Source organism: Helianthus annuus, chromosome 15 (genome assembly GCF_002127325.2).
Source record: "Helianthus annuus cultivar XRQ/B chromosome 15, HanXRQr2.0-SUNRISE, whole genome shotgun sequence".
NCBI classification, from domain to species: Eukaryota; Viridiplantae; Streptophyta; class Magnoliopsida; order Asterales; family Asteraceae; genus Helianthus; species Helianthus annuus.
The window spans coordinates 58,274,300-58,290,852 of NC_035447.2; the positions used below are offsets into that span (position 1 = coordinate 58,274,300).

General features: G+C 38.1%; 1 protein-coding gene across 1 annotated transcript; it reads left to right on the plus strand.

Annotated features, from left to right (window-relative positions):
- The first annotated feature begins 4,235 nt into the window (after positions 1 to 4,235).
- Positions 4,236 to 5,243, plus strand: LOC110913771. Its single transcript, XM_022158590.1, has one exon. It carries the CDS (start codon positions 4,236 to 4,238, stop codon positions 5,241 to 5,243), a length of 1,008 nt encoding a protein of 335 aa, XP_022014282.1.
- The last annotated feature ends 11,310 nt before the right edge of the window (positions 5,244 to 16,553 follow it).

Sequence of the window (16,553 nt, forward strand, 5' to 3'; positions counted from 1 at the left end):
TGTTGGTAAAGATGAAATGGAGGAGTTAAAATCAGAATCAAAGTCTGTGTCCGACACTTCAAGTCCAACAGTCAAAAAGGAGAAACGGGTTTACAATAAAGAATTTATGTTATCAAAATCAAATTTGAATGACGAACCAATCAAAGTGGCATATACTTTGAGTGATTCAGACAAATTATATTCTGATGAAGAATTTCCAATAAGAAGTGTTAAAACTGAAATGATCAAAAAGGTTTTCAAGCTAACATAAATTAATATTTCTGAAATAAAAGATGTAAATCTTACTGAAAAACCTAAAAAATACACCTCAAGAGTCCAACAAAAATTAAACAAGAAAAAGGGTTACAGTTATGGTTCAGGTTATCGAAAGAAACCAAATCATAACGGTAATTTCAAAAAGAAGGGATTAGGTTTTATTCCACCAGAAAATCATAAAAATGATAAAACTTATAAATCAAAAACTGTATTTGTTTCAGGGTCGAGTTCAGAAGAAGAAGAAAAAAGATTGTTTTGGAAGCAATCAAACAAAGAATTCCTTGCACAAAAGAAAGAAGGAATGAAGAACGAAGCTAGTCAGAAAAAGGAGATGAGAACCTGTTATAACTACAAAAAAGTTGGTCACATTGCTAGAAATTGTTCAAAGGCAACCAACACACAACAGGGAGTGTCTCTTAAATTGAAAGAAAAGATGGTCGAGAATGAACCACCAACCAAACAATTTAAAGTTTTTGAAAATTCAAAATTTGAGGTTGGTGAATGTTCAAAGAGTTTTTACAAAAGAAAAGTGAATCTTAACAACCAAAGGTGGGTTGTTAAGAACCCACCTTTGGTTGTTAAGAAATTAGATGATAGTTCTGGCGATGAATCTGACTCGTCAAAGTCAGAAGAGCCAAAAGTTGTGATAAAAGGTGAAAAGTCAGTACCGCCAATGGATGATGCAAACTTTCCACCATTGTGGGCTGAAAATTTTAAACTAAAAGTTGGAAAAATTGAGATTTCAAATCAATTCTTTTCTGAAAAGAAGGAATTTGATGTTGAAAAGGCTTTTAACCCCAAAGTGAAACATATTTTTGGAAAAATGATTGACGGGAAGTGTAACACCCCAAAAATGTTTAGTATAATAATAATAAATGAAAATAAACAAAGAATTTAACATAGTTAATGAATATGACAAAATGTTAAGTTAGTTTATGGGAAAGCCTAAACTAAACACTCTTTCTAAGTAGGAGGGTTCAATGTGTAAGTAATAAACTAAAAGGTTTAATTAATAAACAAAAATTAAAAGAAAACACCCATATTTGGGTTCTAGTCGATCGAACAAGAGAGCAAGGAAAGGGGGGTGAAACCCTAACTTCAAGAAATCAAGAAATGAATCTGAATTCATAGGATAATCCAGTGCATGAGCCCTTAAATCCGAATAGCCAACCTCAATTTCTGAAGTGGTAAGTTCAATTTCTGAAATTATGATTTGTAGAATGAGGGGTTCAACCCAATCTCGATTCTTGTATTAAAATGTGAGGAAATCTGAGTTAGGATTGCCTCCTAGAACAAGAATCATGTTCATTTTAGGTTGTATGAAAGATTGTAGTGAAAACTCACTTTGTGAAATTGGCAACTATGAATAGGAAGATCATAGGGATTATAATCATATGTAATCTTGACATATGATCTTGCTTGTAATACTTGAATGCTAGATAAATTGATGTAAAATGAGAGAATTGTAAGAACTAGGTTGATTATTGATGACATGCAAGATGAACTAGTAAAGTCATGCTTTGAATGCTTGTAAATTAGTCTTTATTAATGTACGCACACTAAGTGTTTGATGAAATGCTTAAGAGAATAAATGTGTAAAAATATGAAAAGTTAGTGATAATATTGTCACTTGAAAATGAGAAATTTATGTAAATGATGAAATGAAAGTGTTGGGCTAAATGAATGAATGCGTTTAATGTAGGCGTGAAAGAAGAAGGCTCAAACACTAAGAAAACGGGAGACTCACAAGATCGAGGTACGTTAGTGTACACCTTATCTATATTTGTTGTCATATGTATAATAACCTCTATTGTATTATGTTGTTATGTTGGAATTGTGAATGTTGAGATATAAGATTGTTGGAAGTAAAGTTAGATCCGTCATAAACGGATGTTGAGAAATGAATAAGATACGATAGATAATGCATCATATCCGGTTCCTTCTAGTCGAACCGGGTATGGGAAGTTAAGTATGTTTTGAATGAAAGTTTACTCGATCTGTCTTCTCGGGTTGGAGTGTAATCGTATGTGAAGAATATAATCGTTCGTCATGAATGAATTGAATGAAAGTTATGGTAACCATACTAGTACCCGTCGTTAGCGGGTATGTTAAGAAAGGTATGCTAGTCTCTACATTGAGACGAGCATGTAATGAACCGTCTAACGGTTGGTAATGTAATTGAAAGATGTAAGGCCACAATAATGATTAGTCGGATTATTAGTTAATCATGTTAGTGATGAAATGCTAACTTCTTTTGTTTATGTTGAACGTAGGTAAATCCTCAGTTTAGGCGACTTGGCAATTTGGAGCGAGCACACACACACTTTATGACCATCAAGCGCTTCTGCTAGTCCGTATTAATGTTTTGGGTTAAAATGTCTGTGTCGTACAACTTGTTAGTAGTCACACTTTTTAACACTTGATGTTTTGGCTTTTAGTCGTATCTTGTTGAACGGTTTGTAGAATTTTATTTGTTTAGATTACGGTTAAAACAGGGGTATACTCGTTTTATGGACGGGTCATGCCCAAATTTTGTTAAAATTGTGCATTGTTAATATTGATAATATTACCTACACACGGTAAAGAGATTAGAAGAATTGAAAGCTCAAAATTTTAGTGTCTAAACTCGTCGTTTTTATTAGACTTATATGCGGATGTAATAAGTTGGTATCAGAGCCGAGGTTGAGGGATTCGAGCACAAGTAGTAGTGCTTAAACTCAACCGACGGCTCGTTCGAAAGTGTGCTCACTCCAAGATCGCCAATGAGGTAACGTTTAAGTCGTATGAGAATGCAAGTATGTTTATTATGTGTATGATGAAAATATTAAGTTAGATATACAGGGAGTAATATTGGAAGGTTGAATGGGAAGTTCCAGGGATCGAATGGTTGGAACGAACCTAAAAATGAGTAGAAAACACCCCGAAAATGGTTCTTTAGCGTTTCAGCAAAGGAGAGGCAGTCGCCGACGGGCTGTAAGCCGTTGCCGATGCCCCCATGCTTGTCGACGGCCTATATGTCTGCCTACGGGGAAGTGTGGCCGACGCCACTTTCCAGGGCCCGTCGCCGACGGGTCATGTAAAGGCAATCCGCTGAATTTTTTTTTGTTTTTCACATTTTAAGTTGTCGGGTTGTCCGAAAGCCTATTTAATGACTACGTAGGGTCCATCTAAGGCCTAACAGATGTATGTAATCACAATTATTGGTTACGATAGAATGGATTCGTAAGAGTCGAAAGTGATGAACCGAATGACATGAGATGAGTTATGAAATTTAAAAGAGCAAAACAAATCGAAATATAAGAATGCGAATTAAGTAAATGTAGACTAATGAACTATGATATACCGAAAGCTTATGATTTGTATTAAATGAAAACATGACATTGTGTAGATGGCTGATGTAAGAAACGTTAATAATGATGATGATACGACTCGTCAAGAGGCATTTAACAGTAAGGTCACGGAAGTGGCGGAAGGGGTTATGCAAGCTAATCTTCCTCAATTAACTCAAGAAGTAGAAAGTCGGGTGTTGGGAGTTGTGGATGCCATGATGACTAGCAAGATCGAAGAATTGAAAGAACTGATTGAGGGATCTAAAAGTAAAAGCAAAGAACGACGGTGCACGTATAAAGACTTCATGGCGTGCAATCCTGCAACGTATGATGGTAAAATCGACCCGATCGCATGCCAAAGATAGATTTCAAACATAGAAGCGGTATTTATATGAAGCCGATATGATAAGGAGGACCAGGTGATGTTCGCTACTGGTCAACTCACTCTTCAGGCGAAAGATTGGTGGGATGCGCATAGCAAGGAAATAGGTGAGGATAGACTCCAAATGATGACTTGGCAAGAATTTAAGGAGCCCTTCATGAGATATCATTGTCCTCAGTCGGCTATTGATAAGATTCAGGAGGATTTCTTACGCCTCCGACAGAAAAAACGAGTCAATAAACAAAATATCAAACACTTTCATGGATAAGATGAAGTTCTGTGGGGATTTTGTGAAGACTGAAAGAATGAAGATCAACCGCTTTTACGGCGTGTTAAAGGCAAAATTTAGGGAGTTCATCACTCCCTCGAAATGTGAAATCCTTGACGAGCTTATCAATTTGGCACGGGATAGAGAAATCGAGATTAAAACGCAAGAAGAACGAGGTGAAAAGAGATTGAATGAAAAGGGGGCAAGTTCAAGTCCGTCCAAGAAAGCAAAGTTTCAAGACCATGGAAAGAAGGACAAGTTAAGGGGTGGTATTTCTCCGTGCAAGACATATGGGAAACTTCATACTGGGGAATGCCTTCTGGGTAAGAAGGGATGCTACAAATGCGGCGAGGAAGAGCATACATCCTGTAAGTTCCCTAGCGACCCAAAGACATGTTTCAATTGTTTCCAAAAAGGGCATGTTAAGTCGGAGTGTCCTAAACTCCAACAAGGATCAAAGAAGGAGGGAAAGAACGAAGAAAGCTCTAAGGCAAAAGGGAGGATGTTTCAAATCACATCCGAAGAATCCAAGTCCCATCCGAATGTGGTTTCAGGTATCTTTCTATTAAACTCCATACCAGTTTATGTTTTATTCGATACCGGAGCCACTATGTCGTTTATTTCAAATGAAATTGTACAACATCCTTCATTTATGATTGAACGAATGTCGATGCCTTTAGAAGTAGAAATAGCCGATAGTAAGATCTATAAGTTACACGAGATTTGTAGAAATTGCAAATTCACTATAGAAGATGAAGAATTCGATATCGACCTCATACCTATGGTTTTGGGGGAATTTAAGATGATAGTGGGAATGGATTGGATGGCACGATACCGTGTAGAGATTAATTGTGAAAATAAGATAATGTTTGTTCAATCTCCAAGTGGAAGGCAATTGAGTCTTCAAGGGGAGAGAAACGTGGAAACAAAATTGTGCACTCTGGTTCAAGCCGTTAAACACGTACGTAACGGGAGTAGGGCATACCTGGCTTATGTAGTAGACGCTTGACAAACCCTCCAGAAACTTGAAGATGTTGAGGTCGTGGACGAATTTCCGGACGTATTTCCAGAGGAATTGCCGGGACTCCCTCCCGAACGAGAAATAGAGTTTCGCATCGAATTGAATCTGGGAGCGAAGCCAGTTGCGAAGGCTCCCTATAGACTGGCTCCCACCGAGATGCGGGAGTTAATGACACAATTACAAGATCTGCTAGATAAGGGCTTTATATGCCTGAGTGTGTTGCCATGGGGGGCGCCTGTCTTATTCGTTAAGAAGAAAGATGGGTTGATGCGCATGTGCATCGACTACAGAGAGTTAAATAAGCTGATCGTAAAGAACCGCTACCCTTTACCTAGAATTGACGATCTTTTTGATCAATTACAAGGGGCTAGTTGGTTCTCTAAGATTGACCTGTGTTCGGGGTATCATCAAGTCAGAGTACGAGGAGAAGACATTGCAAAGACCGCATTTAGAACCCGATACGGACATTACGAGTTCCTAGTTATGTCCTTTGGGTTAACGAACGCTCCAGCAGCATTTATAGATCTTATGAACCGGGTATGCTGACCTATGTTAGAAAAATCCGTGATCGTATTCATAGACGATATCCTAGTCTATTCGCGAAGTAAGGCTGAACATGCGAGGAATTTGCGTGAAGTACTTGAAATTCTCCGTAAAGAACAACTTTATGCGAAATTCTCAAAGTGTGCCTTCTGGCTCAGAGAGGTGCAGTTTCTGGTTTATATAATCAATTCGGAAGGTGTTTTGGTAGATCCGTCGAAGATTGATGCCATAATGAAATGGGTTTCCCCAAAAATCCAACTGAAATAAGAAGTTTTCTAGGCCTCGCGGGGTATTACAGAAGGTTCATACAGGATTTCTCGAAGATAGCCTTACCCTTAACAAAACTAACCAGAAAGAAAGAAAAGTTTATATGGGGAAAAGAACAGAAGGAATCCTTTCGAATATTAAAGGAGAAACTGTCGGGTCCTCCGGTCTTGACATTGCCAGATGGGACTGAAGATCTGGTTATTTGTTCAGACGCTTCACAGCAGGGTTTAGGTTGTGTTTTGATGCAAAGGGGAAGGGTTATCGCATATGCTTCGCGACAATTAAAGCCCCATGAGGTAAACTACCCAACACATGATCTGGAATTGGCAGCGGTAGTGTTCGCCTTAAAGATTTGGAGACACTACCTATATGGTATGAGATGTACAATTTACTCGGACCATTAAAGCCTCAAATATTTCTTTGAACAAAAAGACTTGAATATGAGGCAACGAAGATGGTTAGAACTGATTAAAGATTATGATTGCGACATCCTTTACCACCCGGGAAAGGCGAACGTGGTGGCGGATGCACTAAGCCGAAGATGATAGTTACACCATGTTTGCTTGATATGATACGAGATTCCCAAATAAAGTCGCTTGGAGCGGAAGACTTAAAGAAAGAAAGATTAAAAGGTGTAACCGATAAACTAGAAGAAAATTCAACCGGACTCAAAACAAGATTCGGTCGAATCTGGATACCACGATTTTGCGAAGTTAAGACCGCTCTACTCGACGAGGCTCATAAGGCACGATACTCAATCCATCCCAGGGCAACCAAGATGTACCAGGACTTGAAAACCAATTATTGGTGGCCGGGTATGAAACGCGATATTGTAAAGTATGTCTCAAATGCTTAACATGCTCCCAAGTGAAAGCAGAACATCAAAAACCGTACAGGAAGTTACAACCCTTGGGAATTCCAGTCTGGAAATGGGAGGAGTTAACTATGGATCTGGTAACCAAGCTCCCTAGAACGAAAAAGGGGCATGATGCAATATGGGTAATTGTTGACCGACTCACAAAGAGTGCCCACTTTTTACCTATTCGGGAAGCTATGCGGACAAGAGAAGGCGTCCTATTGAGTTTCAAGTCGGAGATTATGTCTTATTGAAAGTATCACCTTGGAAGGGCATAATCCGTTTCCGCAAACGAGGTAAGTTAGGTCCTCGTTATATCAGACCGTTTAAAATCTTGGCTCGAGTTGGAAGAGTTGCATATCAATTAGAATTACCATCTTCGCTAGATAGGATCCACAATACCTTCCACGTGTCGCAGTTAAGGAAGTGTCTTGCGGATGAAACAGCGTTGTGCCTCTTGAAGACATCGAGCTGGACGAGAGGCTAAATTATGTCGAAAGACCTATAGCCATTAAAGACGTTAAGGTGAAGAATCTTCGCAACAAAGCCGTTAGACAAGTGTTGGTTCAATGGCAACACCGAAAGGGGTCGGAACTTACATGGGAAGCGGAAGATGAAATGAGGAAACACTACCCTTTTCTCTTTGGTATGTAATCGTTAAATTGTTATGTCTCCAGGTTTCAGGGACGAAACCTCAATTAAGGGGGGTAGACTTGTAACACCCCAAAAATGTTTAGTATAATAATAATAAATGAAAATAAACAAAGAATTTAACATAGTTAATGAATATGACAAAATGGTAAGTTAGTTTATGGGAAAGCCTAAACTAAACACTCTTTCTACGTAGGAGGGTTTAGTGTGTAAGTAATAAACAAAAAGGTTTAATTAATAAACAAAAATTAAAAGAAAACACCCATATTTGGGTTCTGGTCGATCGAACAAGGGAGTAGGGAAAGGGAGGTGAAACCCTAACTTCAAGAAATCAAGAATTGAATCTGAATTCATAGGATAATCCAGTGCATGAGCCCTTAAATCCGAATAGCCAACCCCAATTTCTGAAGTGGTAAGTTCAATTTCTGAAATTATGATTTGTAGAATGAGGGGTTCAACCCAATCTCGATTCTTGTATTAAAATGTGAGGAAATCTGAGTTAGGATTGCCTCCTAGAACAAGAATCATGTTGATTTTAGTTTGTATGAAAGATTGTAGTGAAAACCCACTTTGTGAAATTCGTAACTATGAATAGGAAGATCATAGGGATTATAATCATATGTAATCTTGACATATGATCTTGCTTGTAATACTTGAATGCTAGATAAATTGATGTAAAATGAGAGAATTGTAAGAACTAGGTTGATTATTGATGACATGCAAGATGAACTAGTAAAGTCATGCTTTGAATGCTTGTACATTAGGCTTTATTAATGTACGCAGACTAAGTGTTTAATGAAATGCTTAAGAGAATAAATGTGTAAAAATCTGAAAAGTTAGTGATAATATTGTCACTTGAAAATGAGAAATTTATGTAACTGATGAAATGAAAGTGTTGTGCTAAATGAATGAATGCGTTTAATGTAGGCGTGAAAGAAGAAGGCTCAAACACTAAGAAAATGGGAGACTCACAAGATCGAGGTACGTTAGTGTACACCTTATCTATATTATGTTGTCATATGTATAATAACCTCTATTGTATTATGTTATGTTGGAATTGTGAATGTTGAGATATAAGATTGTTGGAAGTAAAGTTAGATCCGTCATAAACGGATGTTGAGAAATAAATAAGATACGATAGATAATGCATCATATCTGGTTCCTTCTAGTCGAACCGGGTATGGGAAGTTAAGTATGTTTTGAATGAAAGTTTACTCGATCCGTCTTTTCGGGTTGGAGTGTAATCATATGTGAAGAATATAATCGTTCGTCATGAATGAATCAAATGAAAGTTATGGTAACCATACTAGTACCCGTCGTTAGCGGGTATGTTAAGAAAGGTATGCTAGTCTCTACATTGAGACGAGCATGTAATGAACGGTCTAACGGTTGGTAATGTAATTGAAAGATGTAAGGCCGCAATAATGATTAGTCGGATTATTAGTTAATCATGTTAGTGATGAAATGCTAACTTCTTTTGTTTATGTTGAACGTAGGTAAATTCTCAGTTTAGGTGACTTGGCAATTTTGAGCGAGCACACGCACACTTTATGAGCATCAAGCGCTTCTGCTAGTCCGTATTAATGTTTTGGGTTAAAATGTCTGTGTCGTACAACTTGTTAGTAGTCACACTTTTTAACACTTGATGTTTTGGCTTTTAGTCGTATCTTGTTGAACGGTTTGTAGAATTTTATTTGTTTAGATTACGGTTGAAACAGGGGTATACTCGTTTTATGGACGGGTCATGCCCAAATTTTGTTAAAATTGTGCATTGTTAATATTGGTAATATTACCTACACACGGTAAAGAGATTAGAAGAATTGAAAGCTCAAAATTTTAGTGTCTAAACTCGCCGTTTTTATTAGACTTATATGCGGATGTAATAGGAAGGTCAAAGGGGTAAAGGAATTTTATGAGAAGAAAACGCATAAACCAGATGAAGATGGTTCATCCCAGGTTAGTAACTGGGATAGAACTTATCATGACTAAAAATCTGGACTTGCCGGAGCTCCAAAGTTGGTAATCGTGGAGCATGAATCGGCATCTTTCTTGAGAAATTCACATCTGTGAAATTTCGATCTACAAGTGGTATTATCATTCTTGAAAATTGTCATATTTCAATTTACAAGTGGTGGTGTTGATAAGTTCCAACAGGTGAACATACAAGTGGTTAATCAAGGTCATTAAGTTGAACTTGATTTAACACTCATACAATTGGTTGAAAGAAAACAAAGTGACGAATTTAATCCCCTAATCTACAAGTGGTTATTGAATTCAACAAAACTAATTTTCCGGAAAAACCATTTTGATTAAAACAAACTTAAGTGTTTTGAAATCATAATGGGAAAATAGTTTGTTGTAAGGGGGAGTTCTGATTGTTTATGCCAAGTGAATGGAGAATTGATGCAATTCACATCGGTTTGTCAAAATTTTCTTTACATGGTTTTGAATTTTAGGGGGAGTAAGAAATTTCAGAAAATCCAAAAACATTAGAAAATTTGAAAAATCCAAAAACATGATAAAATCTAAAAAGCCAAAAACATCGAAAAATTAAAAATGAGTTTTGTTGTGAAAAAGAGGAAATGATAGTACATCAGTGGACTATCACAACACGCTAAAGAATTGGAAAGTTAAAAATGTGATAAACGATCTCACTGATGATATGCCAGTAGGTTTTTACACGCTTAGTAGATTGTGTTCGAGATATAAATCTAAAAAACAAGACTTACTTATTTCGTGGGGAACATCTCTCGGATATATAGGTAACCCCTGAAATCTTGTTGAAGGGCTTTCTATTTCTGACATACTAGGTCTTTGTGCGTGATGATATCTGGGGTATTATACCAGGACTTCTGATTTTGCGGAAGCAATAGCCTAGTCCTCGTATAATGCTCTGCACTACTTTAATTTAAAAGCCCACCCTCGGCATAAAAATGATGAAACATTGAAAGATGCTAATCATGTGTTGTTGAAGAAAAGATCCCCAAATGGGACACACCGCAAGACGAGCCATCATCTCTTTGTCTGAACGGAAGTTCTAACCTGAGCTCTCATGGTCTCGCATTACCCGTTTTACAGATATCATTAGTGTACATTCACCTGTAAGACTGAATATAGAAGTCTGGATATGAGAGTATATTTTGAGGTGGTACACGCGAATAAGTTTAAGTCATTAAAAACTCTAATCTCGTATCTCGAAACAGTTGAACTTTGTGTGAAAATTTAAGTGGATCAGTATACTGACAATCTATGTGAATCGTTTAGAACTTAAAGTCTAAAAATGTCAACGGTGCTAGTGATTTGTCTCATAAACTGATATGATTCTCTTACACAAACTCACAAAAATATATTGTTTGTAAATATTTCTTTACTGCTTTTCAAAACAAAAATCCAAAAAGATTGTATTTTTAGTTTAAAATTTTCTGAAAAATCAAAAATATTTTCGACAACTGATGTTGGAGAGCTGATTTTCAAAATTCCAAGTGCTAAAGATGATGAACACAGGGTTGGGAGAGTTTGTTAAGAGGAAAAGTGATTTTGAAATGTTTAAATGGTTCATTAAGTTGATACCAAATCTGAATAATTCCTACAAGTGGTTTATTAATTTGTCATTAGTTTATCAAATTTTTAAAAAATTGTGAAATTTATTTTTGGGTAGAGGATGTGCAGGTTAGCCAGGTATTAGATCTTGTGGATGCAAAGAGCCAGGCTACGATCTTAGAACTTGTGAAAGCTGTAGAGTGTGAGCCAGGTTTCTGATCCAAAGCCTGAAGCATGTGAATTCCAGACTGTGATCCCAGTTTATTGAAAGGGGGAGTTTGAAGATGCATAGAGCCAGCTTCTGATCCTGGAAGTGTGTTCACGCAAGCTGCTGATGCTAATGAACTTAAGAAATCAAGAGACCTGATCAACAGAGCATAGGGCTAGGTTGCGATTCTGGAAGAGAGAGAGAAGATATAGATTGAGGATGCTTACAATGGAGAATACTTTGGAAGAGAGTGTGAAGACTGATAAAGACTAAAGATTCGACATACTGAAGACGTGATACTGAAGACTCGTCGACATCCAAGGGGGAGTCTGTTGGTTCATATGTCTGTTGACTTCGTCTTATATCAAGTCTTGTAATAGGTTAGATAGATCAGGGCACGATATGCGAGAAAAATGAGATATTTGTAGGTTATGGCCATTTCACACGAAATGGAAAGACTCCATTTCATACGAAATGAAGATGGTTATTTCGCACGAAATGAAAAGTCCATTTCGTGTGAACCATCTCGTGCGGAATGGTGTGCCTATAAATATGTGCCTTGGTGATTTCATTTGTAACGATTCGATTCCGGTAGCGAAGCTCTGCCGAAGTGTCTCCAGCATTGTAAAACGATCTGATATCAATATAAGACACAGTTTAAGTGATTCTTTGTGCAAATCAGCTGAAATAACTTCGATACGTTTGTTTCCGCCACTCGTATTGGACGAGATCTCTTCTGAACGACTCGTTTGGTCACGCAAACGATCCTACAATAGACCCTCATCATCTATAGCTCTATTCGTTAAAGAATACTTTCATATATATATATAAAAGGATTTTGAATAAAGGATGTGTTTATAACATTTTCTAGTTTATATGTAAATAAATAATTCTTATTAAATTTGTATTTTCTTGATACTATTATAAGTTATTTTTAGTTGAAACAACTATATATGGATTTTTTTGGATGAGTACCTCACACACTCTTTATATCTACTTCTAAATCTATATCAATGGTTGTTATGTAATTAGAACACCCAACCACTTGGAGACGAACACCTATGATACACACTTTGGTAATATTAGGCAAGATACCTTTTGATAACTATATAAACACATGTGCGTCACTGATATATTTACAAACTATATAAAACAACATGAATATGAATATACATAAATACAATAAATTTAAACACTTATAAACCTAACCAAGACAAGGTTAAATAAAACTACATGAATATGAATATACATAAATACAATAAATTTAAACGCTTGTAAACCTAAACAAGACAAGTTAATTTTAAAATCAACAATATGTTGAAAACTACGACAACCACATGATACAAGTATACATAATGCATATATTATAATTAAAGTAGTGATTGAGAAAGAGCGATAACTACGCAAAACACTACATACATGTACATTAAGCAGTTCTCGTAGTTCACGTAGTTGTCAATATATATTTTTTTGTTCTGAAATAACTTCTATGAAAGCGATAAAAATATAAAGAAACATTAATATGGATACAGAGTTTCAAGAACGAGAGCTGATGTGCGTTAGGTGTAATATAATTTAGGTATATATTTTAAGCCCTTTTTACACTTTTTAGCCAAGTTTTAAATTTATAAAACACGATATTTACTAACACTAAACACACATATGGGCAAGTGCACCATCGTAGACGTAGTATAGTGTTGGTAAGATACCGAGGTCGTCCAAGGACACAAGAGCTTTTAGTACCGGTTTATCCTCAACGTCTAATCAATCAAAATGTTAGAAAAAGGTTTTAAACTAAGAAAATAAAACTAACTAAAATGCTGAAAAATAAAATAAAAGTAAAAACAGATATGTCACACCCCCAAAACCCACATGCGGAGTACCACCAGTTGGAGGCGTGACTGACCAGGATCCAGCCACCAATTATACTGAGCAATTTACTTAATAACATAAGTAATACTCACCAACCACAAGGTTAGCAAATATCATAGTCAAGGTTCAAAAGTTTTAAGTTTAAGTAATAGTTTAGATAAGTAGCGGAAGCATAGACAAAATAGTTTAAAACAAGATTCTTAGTTCAAGTTTGTTTAGAACCCAACACACGGGTTAGACGACCACTACACATCCGCAAGCTGCAAGCTCCTGAATCACTGGGTACCTGCAAAGCATGTAGTAGGGTATCAACATAATGTTGGCGAGTCCACGAGGAGTCAAGTTTTAGTTTTCGAAAACGTAAGTTGTTTAGATAAAGCATTTATAATCACGTTGTGGGGAGCTACCCCATCTGTAAGCTCACTAAACTGTAGATACCGAAACTGTTGACGGAAAGTTGTGGTGCCCCGAGTCAATGTCTATCGTCATTGACCAAGATGCAAGGTCTACTAGTTCACGCCCGATCCCCCCGGTCACGGTGTGAGGTTGTCAAACCTAATAGCGCTATCAACTAATAACCCGTTCGCCCCCGGCGATTAATCGGTATTGTAAGCAGGGACTTAAGGTGATAGAGTTTCGTTTAGCTTGGCTAGTTGTGATTTATAAATAATATCCAAACGTATCTCCCCCGGAGATAGTAAGTTAAAAGTACCCATTCGTATTTCCCCCGGAAATAATAGTTCAAAAGTATTTTCCCAACGTTGACAGTTTGTCCGTGTCCCTCCCTGGGACGCATGCTTTTAGTGTGAACTCACCTTGGGTTGCTCGGCATATTAGGTTACTTGTCAAGCACGCTGGTCACCACGTCCTAACATGGTTACCAATATAGGTCAGGTTTGGGTACAGAGATGTCACGTTATTTTACACATAATCTAACACATAGCATGCATACAGTTACATGTTGAGTTATTGGGCCTGCTCTACTATTGGATCAGTCAACAGTAACAACTAACACAAAGTCCAATTAAACAGGCAGCCCAAACAAATCACGTTGTGGCCCAATAACTAAAGTAAGCAGCCCAGTCGAGACAAGGTGGTCTCGACTCGAGAACATGCGGTTTCGACTCGAGAACATGCGGTCTCGAGTCGCAACCAGGAGGTCTCGAGTTGTAATGGCTGGTCTCGAGTGGTGCAGGCATGACTCGCAACCCCGAAGGTCTCGAGTCCCGTCTCGAGCCGAGACTATGTGATCTTGAGTCGAGACCTTGGTGGTCTCGAGTCCCTGAAGTCTGTTTTGAGTTGCTTGGTCTAGGTCTCGAGTCGCAATCACTGCGGTCTCGAGTTGTCACCATGTGGTCTTGAGTCGAAACCAGTGGTCTCGACTCGTTTGCCTGCTGATTCTGATGCAACTGTGAGACTTGTACTAACCAATTGAATTCCACTGTTGTGATTTGGTGTACTATCCAATGAAAACACACAAACATGTTTCTTTGTCTAATTTCTAAACAAAACAGATCAAACATGGCATATTCAAATATTCATAACATATTCATAACATGTTCATAACATATTCATATGGTTCATCTTTTATGGTTTTTCATAATCATTCAACAACATGGATATTAAATTTCCTAGATCTAACATACATTTTATCCAAAACCGGAAAATGTTATACAACATTTGTCCTATAATCTCTAACATAAATCAAATGACCATAAGCATCCTAAACTACAATCATTCATCATTCAAATATCTTAGCACTTCATTATCATGCAAGAGTTCACATATTTCATTCATCATTTTAATCATTCAAGGCAAGTAGCACCATGATACACATAACACCTAGTGAATATCTAAACACTAACCGATTGGTGAAACGGCACCGAGTCAAGGAAGAAAGTGAGAAAATGAAGTGTCCGAGTGATGATGATGAGCTTGACCGAGGTTCCTTGTTGTTGCCGATTGAATCCGAGAGAGAGAGAATTAGGTGAGCTTGATTGTTAGGGTTTTAGTGAGAGAGAATGAAGGAGTGTGTGTGTGGGAGTGAGTGTGGGAGAATGATGGAAATGAGGAATGGTTGGCTTGGGCATGGGTTTTATACCCGTTCTAAGGTCGGTACACCCTAATGGGTTCCGAGTGGGCTCAAGGGAGGGGTGCGGCCCAACTGTTCACTCGAGACCAAGCGGTCTCGAGTCGGGCCCTTGTGTCTCGGCTCAAGCATATACACGCATACATATTTTATACATACATACAACACATAGCATAACCAGATAATCACAACTTTCATTTAATAATTCGTACGTACACATTGCTAATACAAGAGGGTTTCTCGGGAAAACCTAGAGTGTCACATTATCCCCAAGTTTTAAGAACTTTCGTCCCGAAAGTTAAGGCAACCACTGTCAAGCTAGTATGAGTGCGAACGTTTCAACGGGGTGTCACATCATCCCCCCGTTAGTTTGGAATTTCGTCCCGAAATTCAGTTGTAGCTTTAGTGCTGGGGGTTTCGTTTGGGAACAACTGGGGATACTTGCACTTCATCTGGTCTTCCCGCTCCCAGGTAAACTCTGGGCCACGTCGCGAGTTCCAACGAACTCGCACGAGAGGTATCTGGCTAAGTTTGAGGGTTTTGATTTCTCGATCCGTGATCTCAATCGGTTCCTCAGTAAAGTGTAGCTGTTCGTCAATAGTGAGTTCCTTGAAGGGAATGATGAGTGTTTCATCTGACAGACACTTCTTCATATTAGACACGTGAAAAACATTGTGCACCGCACTCGGCTCTTCAGGCAGATTCAATCTATAAGCAACCTTACCGATCCTCTCGGTAATTTCGAATGGTCCAACATATCGCGGATTCAGCTTGCCCCGTTTACCAAAACGAACCACACCCTTCCAGGGTGAGACTTTAAGTAGAACCCGGTCCCCGACCTGGAATTCTAGCGGTTTCCTATGCTTTTCAGCGTAGCTTTTCTGACGGTCACGAGCTGCTGTCATGCGTTGTCTGATATGGGCAATCTTCTCCGTTGTGTCTACCACCAGTTCTGGGCCTGTGATCTGGCTATCACCAACTTCTGCCCAGCAAAGAGGTGATCGACATTTACGATCGTACAATGCCTCAAAGGGTGCTGCCTGAATGCTGGTGTGGTAGCTGTTGTTGTAGGAGAATTCCACTAGCGGTAGATGCTTCTCCCAATTCTTGCCAAAATCGATCACACATGCCCTAAGCATGTCTTCCAGGGTTTGGATGGTGCGTATCCGTTTGTGGGTGATAAGCGGTGCTCATGTCCAAACGTGAGCCAAAAGATTTGTGCATAGCTTGCCACAACTCCGAAGTAAAACGAGCGTCTCGGTCGGAAATAAT

Excerpts from the sequence above, each read along its gene's own strand:
- LOC110913771 (XM_022158590.1), top strand. The coding sequence starts at position 4,236 with ATGAAGTTCTGTGGGGATTTTGTGAAGACTGAAAGAATGAAGATCAAC.